Source organism: Pinus tabuliformis, chromosome 2_2 (assembly GCF_031772625.1).
Source record: "Pinus tabuliformis cultivar Carrire ecotype Pingquan chromosome 2_2, CPIR1, whole genome shotgun sequence".
Lineage (NCBI taxonomy): Eukaryota > Viridiplantae > Streptophyta > Pinopsida > Pinales > Pinaceae > Pinus > Pinus tabuliformis.
The window spans coordinates 820,066,737-820,082,153 of record NC_142300.1 but is presented as its reverse complement, the minus strand read 5'-3'; the positions used below and the strand labels follow the sequence as shown (position 1 = coordinate 820,082,153).

The following is a 15,417-nucleotide window of genomic DNA, read 5'->3' as shown; positions in this document are numbered from 1 at the left end:
AAAAAAAATGCCCAATCATTGCACAATCAACAGTCTGTACTGCTGATGTGGCAAGTGACTAGGCAAGGTCAATGATGGTCAACAACGAATCACAGATGGACAAGTGGCATTGTTTCATTGGGTTACACAGGTGGTGTGTTGGCGCAACCTTATTGGTTTGTTTTTGGGCCAATGAAAGAATGCCACATGGCAGGGCCGGAGGCCGCCACGTGGCACCTCCCAACGGCCTAGATAGTCTCGACAGTGGAGTAAAATTTTTGGCAGAGTTTTCATAGGGCCAAAAAGTTTAGGGTGCCAAGATTTCCATGTTCCATTTTGCTATATAATTTTTGTATTTCTCTAAGGTCCATTTTCCCTATTAAGGGAGCCCTTGTTTTTCCTGAGCAATTTAATGAAGGTTAAATTGGAGGGAAAAAGCTTTTATTGTGTTTGTGATTGATTTTTCACTTATTTTTTTGCTACAAATATTTTTAAAAGTTAAACACAAATGTATTTTAATTCAATAGTTTTCCATAAAATAATTTACTAGGGTGAATGCCCATGGGCCTTTGGATAAATGGTGAATGGATGCACTGTTAGGACACTCTTTGTGATAGGACACTGATTCAAATCCCTAGTGGGTTCTCCCACATACGTAACCTTTAATAATAAATTTATAGGCATAAGACAAATTACTAGGAATTTAAATCAGATCCGGTAATGGAAAATTAACATTAAATAACATACACTTGATTTACAAGATATCAAGCTTGGGTAAAAAGGGTGTTTGACAAGAAAGAAAAAAGGGAAGCATTTCAAGCTAGAGATATAGTTCTATCAAGGGATAGAGAAATGAGAAACTGGGAGATCACAATAAGTTTGAAAGTCTATGGTGAGGCCCATACTGCATTGATGCAAGAGTGGATTCTAACACCTTTCAATTGGCCAACTCAGATGAAGATCATAAGGGGTTTCCCATAAATGGGAAGCACCTGAAATACACACAAATCTATCTATCTTTTTATCTATATATATATATATATATATATATATATATATATATATATATAGATAGATAGATATATATATATATATATGAAAGAGATATAGAGAGACTCACATGTCAAAGATAATGATATATTAATTATCCTTGCAAGATTCTGAGTCTGATTAGCTACTTATGGGCCACATACAAGCACTTCCTATTTTTAGCAGTGGTTGCATGTCATTTTATATATATATATATATATATATATATATATATATATATATATATATATATATATATATATATATTCCACTGGAAAAATCAGTAATTTTCATTAATATTAGAAAATTACATATAGTAGATGCCATGGCATTACTGTATTGTTCATACAAAATTCACCTCATCAAGGTGTTGTTCAGAGGGTAGTTGCAAAATTGTGCTGAGTACATTCATCTGGCTGTTCAGCCTATTCGCTATCCAAAAAAGGATTCTGTTTTATAAACAATATAGCCATTGTTCTATACATTTCATCATATCAAAATAGTCTCCATTAACTGTCAGCTATCGGGACTATTGTCCCTCTGTTCTCTCTGATCTATGTATGGCCTGTGGTAAAATTGGTGCTCTTCTGTTCCATTCTGCTCCACTATTAGCCATTCGCCTCTGGGAAGTGTCGAGGCCTCTTTGGATAATTTGTCAGCCTCGCTGTTATGTTCTCTGTAAATGTGTAAACAAGAGAAATGATTAAAAGCTGCTTTGAGAGTGAGTGCATCAAGTAATATATTGTTGAGTGTGTGTGTATGACAAGTAGTGACATTGTTAATCCAGTTAACGACCACCATTGAATCCCCAAATATATTGATCTTTGTGTGTTGATGCGATAATGCAAAGTGAAGTAGATTGCGGATAGCAGAAAGCTCAGCATAGTTATTTGATCCATTTCCGAAACCCATTTTTGCAAGGTATCGATGGTGTTCGTTTATATGCAGAACAAAGCCCCCTCCACACCCGGCTTGGTTTGCTGCTCCGTCGAAGAAAGCCCACGGGGTGGTTCTGTCGATGTTGGGCATGGGCTGTATGGTTCTGGGTCTAGGAGGAGGTGGATCAGGTAGCTCATGATAAGCAGCGATGATGGTGACTTCTACCCGGCTCCATGATATCAATCGATCTTCAAAGATAGCCCGATTCCGTGCGAGCCAGATATGCCATGTAGCCACAGGGGGAAGGTTTTGAAGTTTTGTGCCCGGATGACTGTGTGACCAAGCATCCCATGCGCTCGGTATATCGTTCCCAGTCCAATTGCCAGCTATGCCCAACTGGTTGCAGATGTTGCTCCATAGATTGTGGATAACAGGGCAGAGGAGGAAAATATGATCCAAGTTTTCTGATGCATTTTTACAGAAAGTACACCATGATGGGCCGTAGATGGCTCTGCGGGTAAGATGATCACCTGTGGGAACAATACCATTGAGGGCGCACCAAAAGAAAAGTTTGGAGCGGGGTGGAGCCTTGAGCTTCCAAATGGTTTGCCACCATGAATGAATCGGATCAGGTATTCTGTGAGATATGAGTGCTTTGTATCCAAATTTTGGAGCATATATACCATGATCCGCAATGCACCAAATAAGTTCGTCCGGACCTTGTTTGATTCGAATGTGTGATTCTGATAATGCCTCAGTATAGTGATCCCATTCCTGATGCCATTGAAGAGGGAGATCCAGCTGCTGGGCAGATTTCCAAGCTTGGGTGAAGATATCAGAGCGATGCTGATCGGCGATCTGTGCGAAATGCCGGATGTCCCGGGCCTGAAGATGAGTAATAAGATCCCGATTTAGGATGTGTCTACCCCCACTGTTGATCCATGGGTCCAAGCCAATCCTGCCCGTCAAACCATCATTTATTCGCCAAGCTAGATTGTCTCGAATGAGGGGAAGGGAATGTATCAAGGCCTTCCAGACCGATGAACATCCCTTTGATGACCAAGTTGGTAGTCGGGCCCAATCCAGAATATTTTGGGGCCATATGTATTTATAATAGGTTACCTGTGTCCAAAGGTTTTGGCTAGTAAGTAGAGTCCAACCCATCTTGGCAGCCAGTGCCTTGGCGAAGTCAGGAAGGTCTTTGAGCCCCCATCCTCCCCATTTTTTGGGCAGAGAGATTTTCTTCCAGCTGATCCATGCAAAGATTCTTTTGTCCTGACTCCCATTCCAGAGGTATCGATTGCACAGCTGCTGTAACCGCCCCAGGATATTCCTCGGTATCCAGGCTAGTGCCATCCAGAATACCGGGGTAGCCTCTAGCACAGATTTAATGAGCACCAATCTGCCAGCCCTAGAGAGATATCTGTAGCTCCAACCAGTGAGTCTTTTTTCCAATTTGGCAACCAACCAGACCCAATCAGCTATCCTTTGGCAAGTTGGCTTCAGATTGAACCCCAGGTATTTGAGACCTCTATCCAGAGGGTGGACCGAGTAGGGGAATGTCTGTAGGGCTGTCCGGGTCTCCTGAACAGATGTGCGAGCGCAGGTGATGGTTGATTTCATCTGATTTGGCAGCATACCAGTAGCTGCAGAAAAACGTTGCAGGATCTTTGAGAAGGTCCGAGAGTCTCGTACACTGCCATCTAGAAGTATAAGGACATCATCCACAAAAAGTAGATGAGTAAGATAGCATAGGTCGGTTATGCGAAGACCCCCAATGTCTCCATCCCGCTTAGCAGAATCCATGAGGCGGCTGAGACCTTCCATGACCAAGAGGAAGAGAAGGGGCGATAGGGGGCACCCCTGCCTCAAACCCCTTTCAGAGTGGAAAAATGTAGAGGCCGAGCCATTAATGAGGATACTGAAGGAAGGTGAGGTTATGCAGGCCATGATCCAAGTGATGAAGGCGTGAGGGAACCCCAGATGAATGAGGATCATTTTTAGATAGAGCCAGCTGACTCGGTCGAAGGCTTTGGAAAGGTCGATTTTGAGGAGGATGGCTTTTAGGTTCTTCGACCAGATGGAGTGTAGGGCTTCTTGAGCGAGTCCAATGGCCTCGTGGATCTGCCTAGATTCTAGAAATGCAAATTGCTGCGGGGCAATGGATCGGGAGAGGATAGGTCTAAGACGGTTTGCAATGGTCTTAGAGATGATTTTATAGAGGCAGTTACACAAAGAGATGGGCCTGTAGTCATCAAAGGATGCCGGGGAGTCTGATTTGGGAATGAGAGCAATGAAAGTAGAATTGATAGCATGATATATGGATCCTGTAGTCCGGCTCTCCTCGACCACCCGCAGCAGATCCTGTCCCAATACATCGAAGAAGGCTGAGTAAAATTCAATGGTCCAACCATCCGGGCCAGGGCTTTTGTCTTTTTTGAACCATTTCAGCACTCCTTCGAGTTCCTCAGCTGATACCGGGTCAGTTAAAGCCTCCACATCATCTTCCTCCACGAATCTCGGGAAGTGGTTAGCCACATTAATGATATCAAGTAGGTTGGCTTCCCGTGGGCTCTTGTAGAGATTCCTGAAATGGGTGGTGCCCAGGTGAGCGAGCTTGTTAAAATTATCTGCGAAGTCGCCATCCGGGGAGGGGAGCTTCCAGATTGTATTAGATACTTTCCTGCACTTTGCAAAGTTATGAAAAAACTTTGTGTTGTCATCCCCAGCTTGTATCCATAAAGCTCGGCTCCTTAATCTAATGGATTCCTCTCTCTCTTTGAGGATCTTAGCTTTTTGATTCTCAAGGTCAATAAGCCTGCATTTGTCTGCAGCTGAGATGAACCCCAATCCTCTGTCATCGGTGAGTGAACATAAATCAGCTTCAATTTGGGAGAGCTGTGCTGATTCACGTTCCAATTTCTCCTTTGCCCACTTAATAGAAATATGTTTTATTTCTGAGAGGTTCCTGCAGAACCCTTTGGCGAGAGATTCAGAGTCATTGATAGGGTGTGCGATCCAGTATTCCTTTATCAGCTTGATATATGATGGATCCTTCAGCCAAATGTGATTGAATTTGAAGGGTGCCTTTGGTTTCTTGGAGGGACCCTGAATCTCCAGGTATATAGGATTGTGGTCCGATAACCCCCCCGAGCCAACCCATTGTCTGAAGAGATGCAGGCGCTGTAGAAGAGTCCCCTTTAGAAGAAATCTGTCAAGTCTGCGTGCAAGTGCAGCATCCCCAACCCGTCGATTCCGCCAAGTAGGAAGGAGACGCTGCATTGGTATATCCGAGAAATTTGATTGCTCCAGCAGATTGGTCATATAATCAGTAATAGGGTCGATTTGAGCTTCTGAGCCCCATGACTCCCTGAAACCCAGAGAGAAATTGAGGTCTCCTCCAATAATAACATGGTCTTCATTCATCAAGGGGAGATGTAGAATATGCTGCCAGAACGATTCTCTCTGGGAGCAGGGAGCATATATATTGACAACTCTGAGATCCATGCCGAGTTCAGCAGAGAAAAAATCCAAACCAATGAACCCTGCACCCCCCCAGGTCGAATTCATTTTAATGGAGCGAGGGTTAATTCCAATGGCTAGACCCCCAGATCGTCCCACAGCATCATTGGCATAAAAGCTCCATCCAGGGGCCGTGGCTTGCATGGCTCGAGTAATCTGATCTGCTGAGCAGAGAGTCTCTTGTAGCATGATAATGTCAATAGGCTCAGTTTCAATGAGCCGCTTCATGGCTAGTTTTTTGGAGGAACTAGCCAGTCCTCTGCAGTTAAAGGATAGGCACTTCATGGGGGAACACCTCTCGGGGTGTGTCCTGCTCTAAGGACCCCGTCAATGGTCGATTGCCGGCCAGATACCACCTCTGCCCCAGCTTGTTTAATGGCCTTTGATAGATGGGATTTTCTCCCTCTGGTATTCAATGAAACCCCCTCAGGAATAACAATGCCCAGACCAGAATGTCCGGCTGATGGCTCTTTGGCAGGATTCCTAGACCGGAGAAAATATGGATGAGGTGGGGAGGACGGGCGCGGGGAGGAGCAAGCCTCAGGGGATGTTGTGGAAATAATGGGATCAGTGTTGCAGGTAAGTGGAGATGATGATAAAGTGCAGTGAATCATGGAGGTTTGTGTAGAGGGACCAATGACATGATTAACATCAAACGAAGAAAGCAAAGATGGGGTAAGAGAACCTGAGATCATACCCGCTTCTGCCGCCGAGCGAGCCCTGGTTTTTGGAGGCGAGGGTCGCCGGAGTCCTGTATCGACCGCGGGAGATGAAGCCGAAGGGGGCGGGCCCGCAGAGGGAGGGCGAGAAATGTTGGGGGATGCCGTCCTGGTAGATGCCGGGGTGCCTTTCGGTGTGTCTTCTGCTTTCTTGTTGAGTGGGCAGTCCTTCGCAAGGTGCCCCACTTTATGGCATCGTCTGCAGCGGAAGGGGACTCCTTCATAGTCCAACAACTGCACTCTGATACACCTTCCCCACTGAAGCGTGATCTGTTCCTCGAGTCCTTCTCGTGTGTCCAGATGAACCAAGATCCGTGCAAGTGTTCGATTCCCAGATTCCACATATGTGCGATCGTAGTCCAGATAAGTCCCCAGGGCATTGCCAATCCTAATGAAAACTTCTTCATCCCAGAATGGTATTGGTAGACCTGGGAGTCGAACCCAGATTGGTCCGGCACCGAGCTGCTCCCGCTCTGGATCGAAGAGGGGATTCCAGCGCTTGAGGAGGACCGGGGCCATTTCAATATGCCAGTATCGGCCCAAAACAAGGTTAGTCTGACTTTCCTTGGAAAATTTAAGGGAGAACCATCCTCTGGGGAGGACATGGACCTCTGGTAGGTCGAAAAGCACTCCGCCCCAGATCTCCTTTACCCATAGATTGAGCCTCTGCCTCGAATATGTCCTACCCCTGACGTGCCCTACCAACACGGTGTTCGCAATGTCCATATAATCACCGAGAGGCCTCGATTCGTCGAATTTGATGGAGATGTCCCTTGCCGTAGACCTGACACACTTTGCCTTCTTTTTTCCGGAACGGGGGGCCGACGGATGATCCACCAGGGGATTTGTAATGCCTTCCCGGGATGGGGGGATTGTGGGGTGAATAACGACCGCAGGAGTCTCAAAGCATCCAGAAGGGCGGACTCCCGAGACAGAGGGATGTGATGCAGGAGTAGCTGCCGGCGGGGGGAAAGGCACCGATAGGAGGGGCGGGGCCTGTGGATCAAACGAGGGCGAGGGGGGTGTATGTGAGGCCAAGAATTGCAGAGAGCCCGGCGAGAGCGGAGGGACCTCAAATGGCGGAGATTCAATAGGAAATGCTTCTGCAGAGGATGGGATGGTTTGATAAGCTGCTGTCGAGACGGAGGACGGGTATGGAGGGCGCGCTGGAACAGTTGAAGATGTGGAAGGCGTGAACTGTGAGCGAGAGGCAAAACTAGGTTTCCCAAAGATAGCTTTGTCCGGCGAGGGATCCGCCGAGTAATCCACCGCTTCATGCTCCAAGTCATCCATAACTGACTCTTTGTCGGCGACCGAAAATGACAGGTGAGGAAACCGATGGTGGAGCTGCAGCTGTAATGTTCCTGAGCCGTGACCGCAGCGGTTGTGACCTAGACGAGGAGGGCTGTCGAACCTAGCCCCTACGAACCGCAGGAGATGCGCGAGAAAACCCTAACCCTGTCCTTTTCGCGAGCGATCCATCCTCGAAGAATCAACCCTATATATATATATATATATATGAAAGAGATATAGAGAGACTCACATGTCAAAGATAATGATATATTAATTATCCTTGCAAGATTCTGAGTCTGATTAGCTACTTATGGGCCACATACAAGCACTTCCTATTTTTAGCAGTGGTTGCATGTCATTTTTTATCATGGATTTAGAATCCTTACAAAAAGACAAATCCAATGAGTATGGCTTCATGAGATTCTAAGAACTTTATATTTTTAGTAGTGGTTACACATCAAACATGATTACATATTTGGACTTCTCACCGAGTTTTGAGTTTGATGAGGGTGGTTTTGACAAAATTCGAGGCATTTCTATTTTTAGAAGTATTGGCATGGTAGTGTTGACAACATATTTGTGGTCCCTATTATATTTTGAATCTAATGAGTATAATATTGTGGACATGCGGTCATATTTCTATTTTTAGCAATGGCTATATTTAAACATACTATATATGACAAGGTTCCTTTATTTGTGACAATTTCTATATTTTCGTTTTTTTAGGGAGAATGTTATTTTTGGCATGTCGATTTATAGCAAGGTGATGTATCAGTTTGGGGGGTGACACATTGTAGCTCGTGGATTGGACAAGTGAAAATATTACAAATGAGACATCAGTGATGTGGAAAATTACATGGATGTGACATGGCAATAAAGGAAATTGATTTTCCTCCAACCATATTTTTCTCTCTTAGTGTGTTTTGGTTTTCCCTCGACCTTTTAGCCTTTCTCATTCCCACTTTCCCTCTTTGTTTCAGTCAACCCTTAATAAGAAAGAATGTTTTTCCCTCTATAACTTGAACTCCTAAAATTGTACCAAGTTGAGTTTACTAAAATTTGATTGAGGAAAACTACCCTAAGATTTTTACCCAAGTTGAATTAACTAAAATTGTGTTCAAGGATATTTTCATTTCATGACAACTCAAAGATACTTCAGTTAAACTCAGGAAACGACCACTTAACTATATATTCGTCTGCAATTTGAGCCTAGTTGACTCAACCATGAATATTGATATCCAATTATGGAGAATTTAATCTCCTCTTTCCATTGGTATGAATGGAGGAAACAAGAAGGGGGAGGGGAACATTATACATATAAGGGGAAATCCAAGAATACAAATTGAATTGTATTGAGCAAACAACAACATTACTTTCTTGTCTCCACATTCTTTCTTTCTTCTTTCTTCTAGATATTACTTTTTTGTTTTGGAATATCATTGTCTTCAACTCCATAATACTCATCTTAATGAAGCCAACCTGTTGGCCCTTGCGGAATGAAGCTCAATTTTGATCCACTCTATCTCTCTAGGTTTGTTTAATGTTGATCCATAAACTTCCATGGATATTCCACTAGATAGTTCATCACAACAGATCTGATAATATTATATTTAAAACATGGAAATTCTACACTATTACAATTTTATTATTTTTTTGGATTTATAGATTTATTGTTAATAGTGCATGTATATGAATGAAAATTGTGCAGAAAATAGAGAAAGAAAAAATAAAATCTCTCACACACATTTGACACAAGATATGCTCTAGGAAACCCTTTTGGGAGAAAAACCCAACTGGAAGCTGAGGTTTCTATGCTCTCTTTCTCTGAATGGAAATATGCTCACGAGTACAAAGAAGTATGGCTATGAGATGCTACAATGCACAAATCCTCTTTGTGCGCTCTATCTCCTATCCTTATCGACTCTTTATGTTCAAATATGGAACAATGTTACAAGTCTATTTGGGCACATCACTCCCGACGATCAGATCAGTACAATTAGGGTTCATCAAACCCTAATTCAGTTGCTACATGCCCTAGACAAGTCATCAAATTGAATGCTTTCATCCATGAAAGTTTCCTAGCTTGAAACCACACTGGAATACCTCCTTGGGACACCAACACAGCCTTGGTTAGGGGAAACTGCGTGTATAATTTCCCACTGTAGATCACTAGATAATGCAATATACTAAAGCAAAATACTTGATCTACTTCTACAAACAAACTTACGGAAGCTTAATCGATTTTGAGAAAGATCAAATAGAACACATATAATAGAGAATGAGAAATCAATCACACATGAACACAAAAGAATACTTTGGGGAAAGCCTCAACTAAAAACCCCAATATCTGTATTATCATACAAGTGGAAATATCTCCGGACTACACAAAGCTTTAGCTCACAAGCTATCCAACTCTTAGTACAATCCCTTAATGTTGCTCATAGACAAAATAGACAACACATATGCCTTCCTTCAATCCTCCAAGCCTCCTATTTCCTTGTGCAGTTTCTCATGGGTCCTCAAGCTGCCACCTGTGTGTAATAATCCCTCACACACTACTCTGACATCTGAAATAACTACACAATCCTCAAGGAAAGAATTCCTTCTGCATGCAAGAGATATCCTCATGGGAATATTCCTGCAACTGATAGTACACTGTCCCATCCTTTGATCTCAACTGAGTCTGTCTGAACTAACATACATGAGTTATTTATGAGAGAATATTCAGTTATCTGAAGTACACTAGTTGCATGCATGCATGCATTGACTAATTGAACTCACAATCAGTTCCACAAACTGTTGGAAATAATCTAACTAGACTTAACTCGGTTAACTGAGCTAACTAATTACAAATCAAAGTACAACTCATCTTGATCTCCTTAATTAAGGGATAACTTCCTCAATCAAAGGAATAATTGTTGCATGTCTTCACATAGACTTCATGTTTGATTTTCTCCAACTAATTAACTCAAGATGAATTAATTAATTAATTTTCAAACAGCTAGTGAGACTAAATTCGAATTTTAATTCAGGGAATAATTAAAATTGGAATATATCCTGAAATGCTATTTACAGCAACGTTATTTTTAGCATTTCTATTTTATCATTCCTTGTTTTCATTTCCACATTGGTACCTAAAATTCTATCTATTTTTAGCATTTCTTGTTGCTATTTTCAACACTCCCTCTCAACAAGAAAGTCATTAAACTCGAACCTGATCCTGAACCTTTGGAATGTTCTACATGCAACACTTCTCTCAAGTGTTGTTGCTCTAGCAACTCCAGAAAAAAAAAATATCCAACCTGAATCAGAATGATGCCTCTGTCATCAAAGTCTCTAATTGCTATTGCCTCTGTCGACTAAAAACTCTGCACCTTTGTGCTCTTCAGTATCTGATTGCTCTAGCCTTTGTCACTTTGATCTCTGACTACATCAATCACACTAATTCCTCCTGCTGCATCCATGATGCTGCTAGTCCTATCTCCCAACACTGCATCTGCACTACATCTCCTCTCATCATGTTGCATCGTTCTGCGCACTGCTGCACTACAACTCAGTTACTGAAAAGTAAGTAACTGATCTCCCAACTGACCTCCCTATTGGGCTAGAAACACCTTCTAATGTTGAAGCTTCCTCTGCCACTCCATCTGCATCTATCTCTACCCACTTAGCCAGTCCTGCTACTCCTCGTCGGGGCTCCCATAGCAAGGTCTAATCAAATAGGTTGGGTACCTCAAGGATCCTATCCCTATTTTAGCCTTCATGGGACTATCACTTCACATCGCCCCACCTCACACCCAGAGGTATGGATGCATGTGATCCCTCTACCCACTTGGCTCGAAATTTCCCCCTACTGGAGGTCTCTGCATGAATGGATGCCTCCACTCGGTCTCCTCTCTGCTTCTCCAGTTGTGGCTGCTCCACAACCTCCTAAAGTTGCTTCACCAATTGTGGCTCCTCCACAATTGTATGAGACTTCTTTTTGCGCTACATGTTGAGAGGTAATGTACTCTCCCTCTCAACCACGAAGTCTCCAACAGTTTCCTTGCTCCTCAAGGCTTTACATGCATCTTGAAGCTCAAGATCATACAGGTTCTTGCCTCGTGAACCGATCTACTTCACTTGTCTCGTGGTGATGTGTCTAAGGAAAACCTTTCCCTTACTGAAGACTACATCATATCCTTTGTCCTCCAACATCGCGATCGATACCAAGTTCTTCTTCAGTCCTGGCACATACTTCACATCTGTCAAGGTGATGCAAGCTCCATGCTCCCTCTGAAAAGCAATCGTGCCCACTCCTAAAACACTATACTTTTCATCATTACCCATCTCTATGTGCATCTGGAGGTCTTTCTCCTCCAAGGTACTGAACAAACTCTTATCGCCGGTCATGTGGAATGAGGCTCCATTGTCAAGAAACCAACCACAACCCATCATCAATGAAACCATGCATGCGATGAGGGTAAAATCCAATTTGAACTGAGAGGCCAATGCCTCACTTTCAAATCCTTCCGAGGATCCCTTCTTGGATTTCTTCAATGGACAATTAGTTGCATAATGGCCCACCTCATGAAAATTAAAGCATCGCACTTTAGATTTGTCAATCTTATTCCCACCATGAGAAGAACTCGATTTGGGATGAGAATCCTTCTCCTTCCCTTTCCTTGCCTTACTGGCTAAGGGTAGATTTTCTTCATCATCCTTGGATGAAGAACCATCTCTGGTGCTCCTCCTGATCTCCTCCTGCATCAGATCCAACCAAAGTTGTTCCCAATTTGGCAATTTCTCTCTTCCATTCACTGAGTCTTAGTAGCTATGCCAACTCTTATGAAGATCGAGGAGAGCAAGACTCACCATTTCATCATCTTCTGTCGTGATTCCTACACTTCCAAGCTCATCTCTGTAGGTGGTGAGCTTGTTCAGATATGTAGAGATCGTGTCGCCCTTTTCACACTTGATTTTCCGAAGCTTGTCTTTCAGCACCAGCTTCCTCTGATCGCTATTGTTTTGATATAGATCCTTCAATTTTTTCCACATTGAAAACGGTGTATCCTTCCCATGGAGACTTGAGACTATGTGGTCTCGAACTCCCTCCAGAAGAATCCTCCTCGCTCTAGCCACACATTTCTTCCATTCCGCCAATTCTTGGGCACTAGCAGCTGCTGGCTTGGGGACTTCTTGATCAATGAAGTCCTTCAAACTGTTTCCCTCTAATACCTATTCCATGCGTTCCTTCCAGGCTATATAATTCGAGCTGCCATCCAGGGCATACTCGAGTCTCAAACCGTTGAACGCCATTGGTGAAATTTGAGATGTGATAAGAATTCGAATTCTATAATCAAGGACTTCAATCTTCGAACTTCTCCCTTGTTTGTATACTGTTCTTCGCTTTGATCACCTTTGCTCTGATACCATGTAGAATTTCCCACTATATATCACCAAATAATGCAATATACTAAAGCAAAATACTTGAACTACTTTTACAAACAAACTTGCGGAATCTTAATTTATTTTGAGCAAGATCAAATAGAACACATATAACAGAGAATGAGAAATCAATCACACATGAACACAGAAGAATACTCTGGGGAAAGCCTTAGCTAAAAACCCCAATATCTGTATTATCATACAAGTCGAAATATCTCAGGATTACATAAAGCTTTAGCTCACAAGCTATCAAGCTCTCAGTACAATCCCTCAATGCTGCTCATAGACAGAATAGACAACACATATGCCTTCTTTCAGTCCTCCAAGCCTCCTATTTCTTTGCACAGTTTCTCCTGGGTCCTCAAGCTGCCACCTGTGTGTAATAATCCCTCACACACTACTCTGACCTCTTAAATAACTACACAATCCTCAAGGAAAGAATTCATTCTGCATGCAAGAGATATCCTTATGGGAATATTCCTGCCACTGATAGTACACTGTCCCATCCCTTGATCTCAACTGGTCTCTGTCTGAATTGACATGCATGAGTTATTTATGAGAGAATATTCAGTTATTCGAAGTACACTAGTTGCATGCATGCATGCATTGACTAACTGAACTCACAATCAGTGCCACAAACTGTTGGAACTAATCTAACTGGACTTAACTTAGTTAACTAAGCTGACTAATTACAACTCAAAGTACAACTCATCCTAATCTCCTTAATTAAGGGATAACTTCCTCAATCAAAGGGATAATTGTTGCATGTCTTCACATAGACTTCATGTTTGATTTTCTCCAACTAATTAACTCAAGATGAATTAATTAATTATTTTTCAAACAGTTGGTGAGACTAAATTCGAATTTTAATTCTCAATTTTAATTTAGGGACTAATTAAAATTGGAATATATCCTAAAATTCTATTTATAGCAATGCTATTTTTAGAATTTCTATTTTATCATTCCTTGTTGCTATTTCCATACTGGTACCTGAAATTCTATCTATAGCAATGCTATTTATAGCATTTCTATTTTTAGCATTTCCTGTTGCTATTTTCAACACTGCGTTGTAGAGCAGATAGGCCCATTCAGACCTACATTGTGGTGCACTTAGGCCCACTTTGACCTGCGTTGGGCGAGAATGAGCGAAATTGACATAGGATTCTGGGAATATTTCTTGATTCTAGAGCATTCTAGAAGGATGCCCAACTCTTATCTCATCCTATGAGCTCGACTTTGGATAGGTTATGGATCAATTAACCCTCTATCCTCTCATCCCTTTCTCCATGGAAACTAATTCCAATTATGGAAAACCATTCAATGCTCAATTTATGACAAAACCACTTGCATTTCCCTATAAATTGACCACTCATCATAGTGATCAGGGGGCTGGAATTTGGATATTGTAGTGAAATATTGTTGGTTTGAGACTTGAAATCATTGTCAAGTAATGTTATGTTGTTGGATTGATGTGTTATTGGTGTGATGAGGGTTTGGACTAAGCTGGATGAGTGACACGGGATCAAACCACATTGGGTGTAACTCCTCCTTCTATCAATCAATAAAATTGTTTGTTCCTTTTCCCATATTCTTGTTTATATCTATGATGAATATATGTTCAAAAGTTGTATATTCCATTTGTTTATAGTAGATAGATCATATGCTTTGATCATTGTCGTTTTCTGTTTATGTTGGCAGGTACCAATTAAGCGAATTCAGTTCGAGCGGGAGCGACGGGAGAAATTCAAAGGAGATCAAAGGAAGCGAAAGATCACAAGTAGGTTCCTTCATCTCATCTATCTATTGTAGGAAAAGGTTAAACCACTTTCCTTCTGTTGTTCTAAGTATAACTACCCACTTAAGGAAGATGTACTTATCCGTAGGTATAAATTCCATATAACAAACAAGTGCACTCGAAATAATGGAATCCATTTTCCTCCTAGTGACCCAGTTATAACACAATGCGATAACATACTAGTGGTTAGGTTTGACAATCTCAACTCTTAACCAAAGTTACAATATATACTATTCTAAATTATTTTACATCAGCTATCCCATTTTACATGAATATTAGGGTCTGACAGGGCATCCTCTCAAATTATGGTGGTGAAAAAAGGAAGGTCAACTTTGGAGTGGCATTACATTTGCATACAAACTCTGATTCACATGATTCTTGTGTTGTTGGAAAGGTCTTAGTGTGTAGAATAACATGAGAATGATTTACACTAAAGCAACAAGTTTTACCCTAAAAAAACATTGTTTGATGCCTTAAAATGCTCCTAGAATGCTTCAGACATTATTTTTCCAAACTGGGCCCCACTAGTGAAAACGGTCTCGTGAGCTGATTCCTCCACTTTTTCCACTTTGAAAGCATCGAGATGGATGAAAGAAAATATAATGATCCAATCAGGTTCACACCTCCCCATTTTGGGGGTCTTTTGGTCCCCAAAATATTCTAGTGAATGAGGTGAGGAAAATTTTCCTCTGCCTTCTCTCTGATTTACCATTTAGCTTTACCTGGAAGTTGTCCTTTCATCCCAATTTGCCAAAGGTCTTGTTGCCCCTGTCT

At 42.1% G+C, this 15,417-nt stretch overlaps 1 protein-coding gene across 1 annotated transcript; it reads right to left on the bottom strand.

Moving 5' to 3' along the window:
• Positions 1–1,524: 1,524 nt before the first annotated feature.
• LOC149195494 (uncharacterized) lies at positions 1,525–7,421 on the bottom strand. The gene is made up of 2 exons (XM_089407934.1): positions 5,752–7,421; positions 1,525–5,668 (listed from the first exon to the last, which is right to left on the bottom strand). Exons 1-2 carry the CDS (start codon positions 7,419–7,421, stop codon positions 1,525–1,527), a joined length of 5,814 nt encoding a protein of 1,937 aa, XP_089264060.1.
• Between the last annotated feature and the right edge of the window lie 7,996 nt (positions 7,422–15,417).

Bases quoted from the DNA above. Each gene is read 5' to 3' on its own strand.
- LOC149195494 (XM_089407934.1), bottom strand. From the start codon at position 7,421: ATGGATGACTTGGAGCATGAAGCGGTGGATTACTCGGCGGATCCCTCG. The intron at 5,669-5,751 runs GCAATCGACCAT...CTTTAACTGCAG, and splicing joins GCAGAGGTGGTATCTGGCCG to AGGACTGGCTAGTTCCTCCA.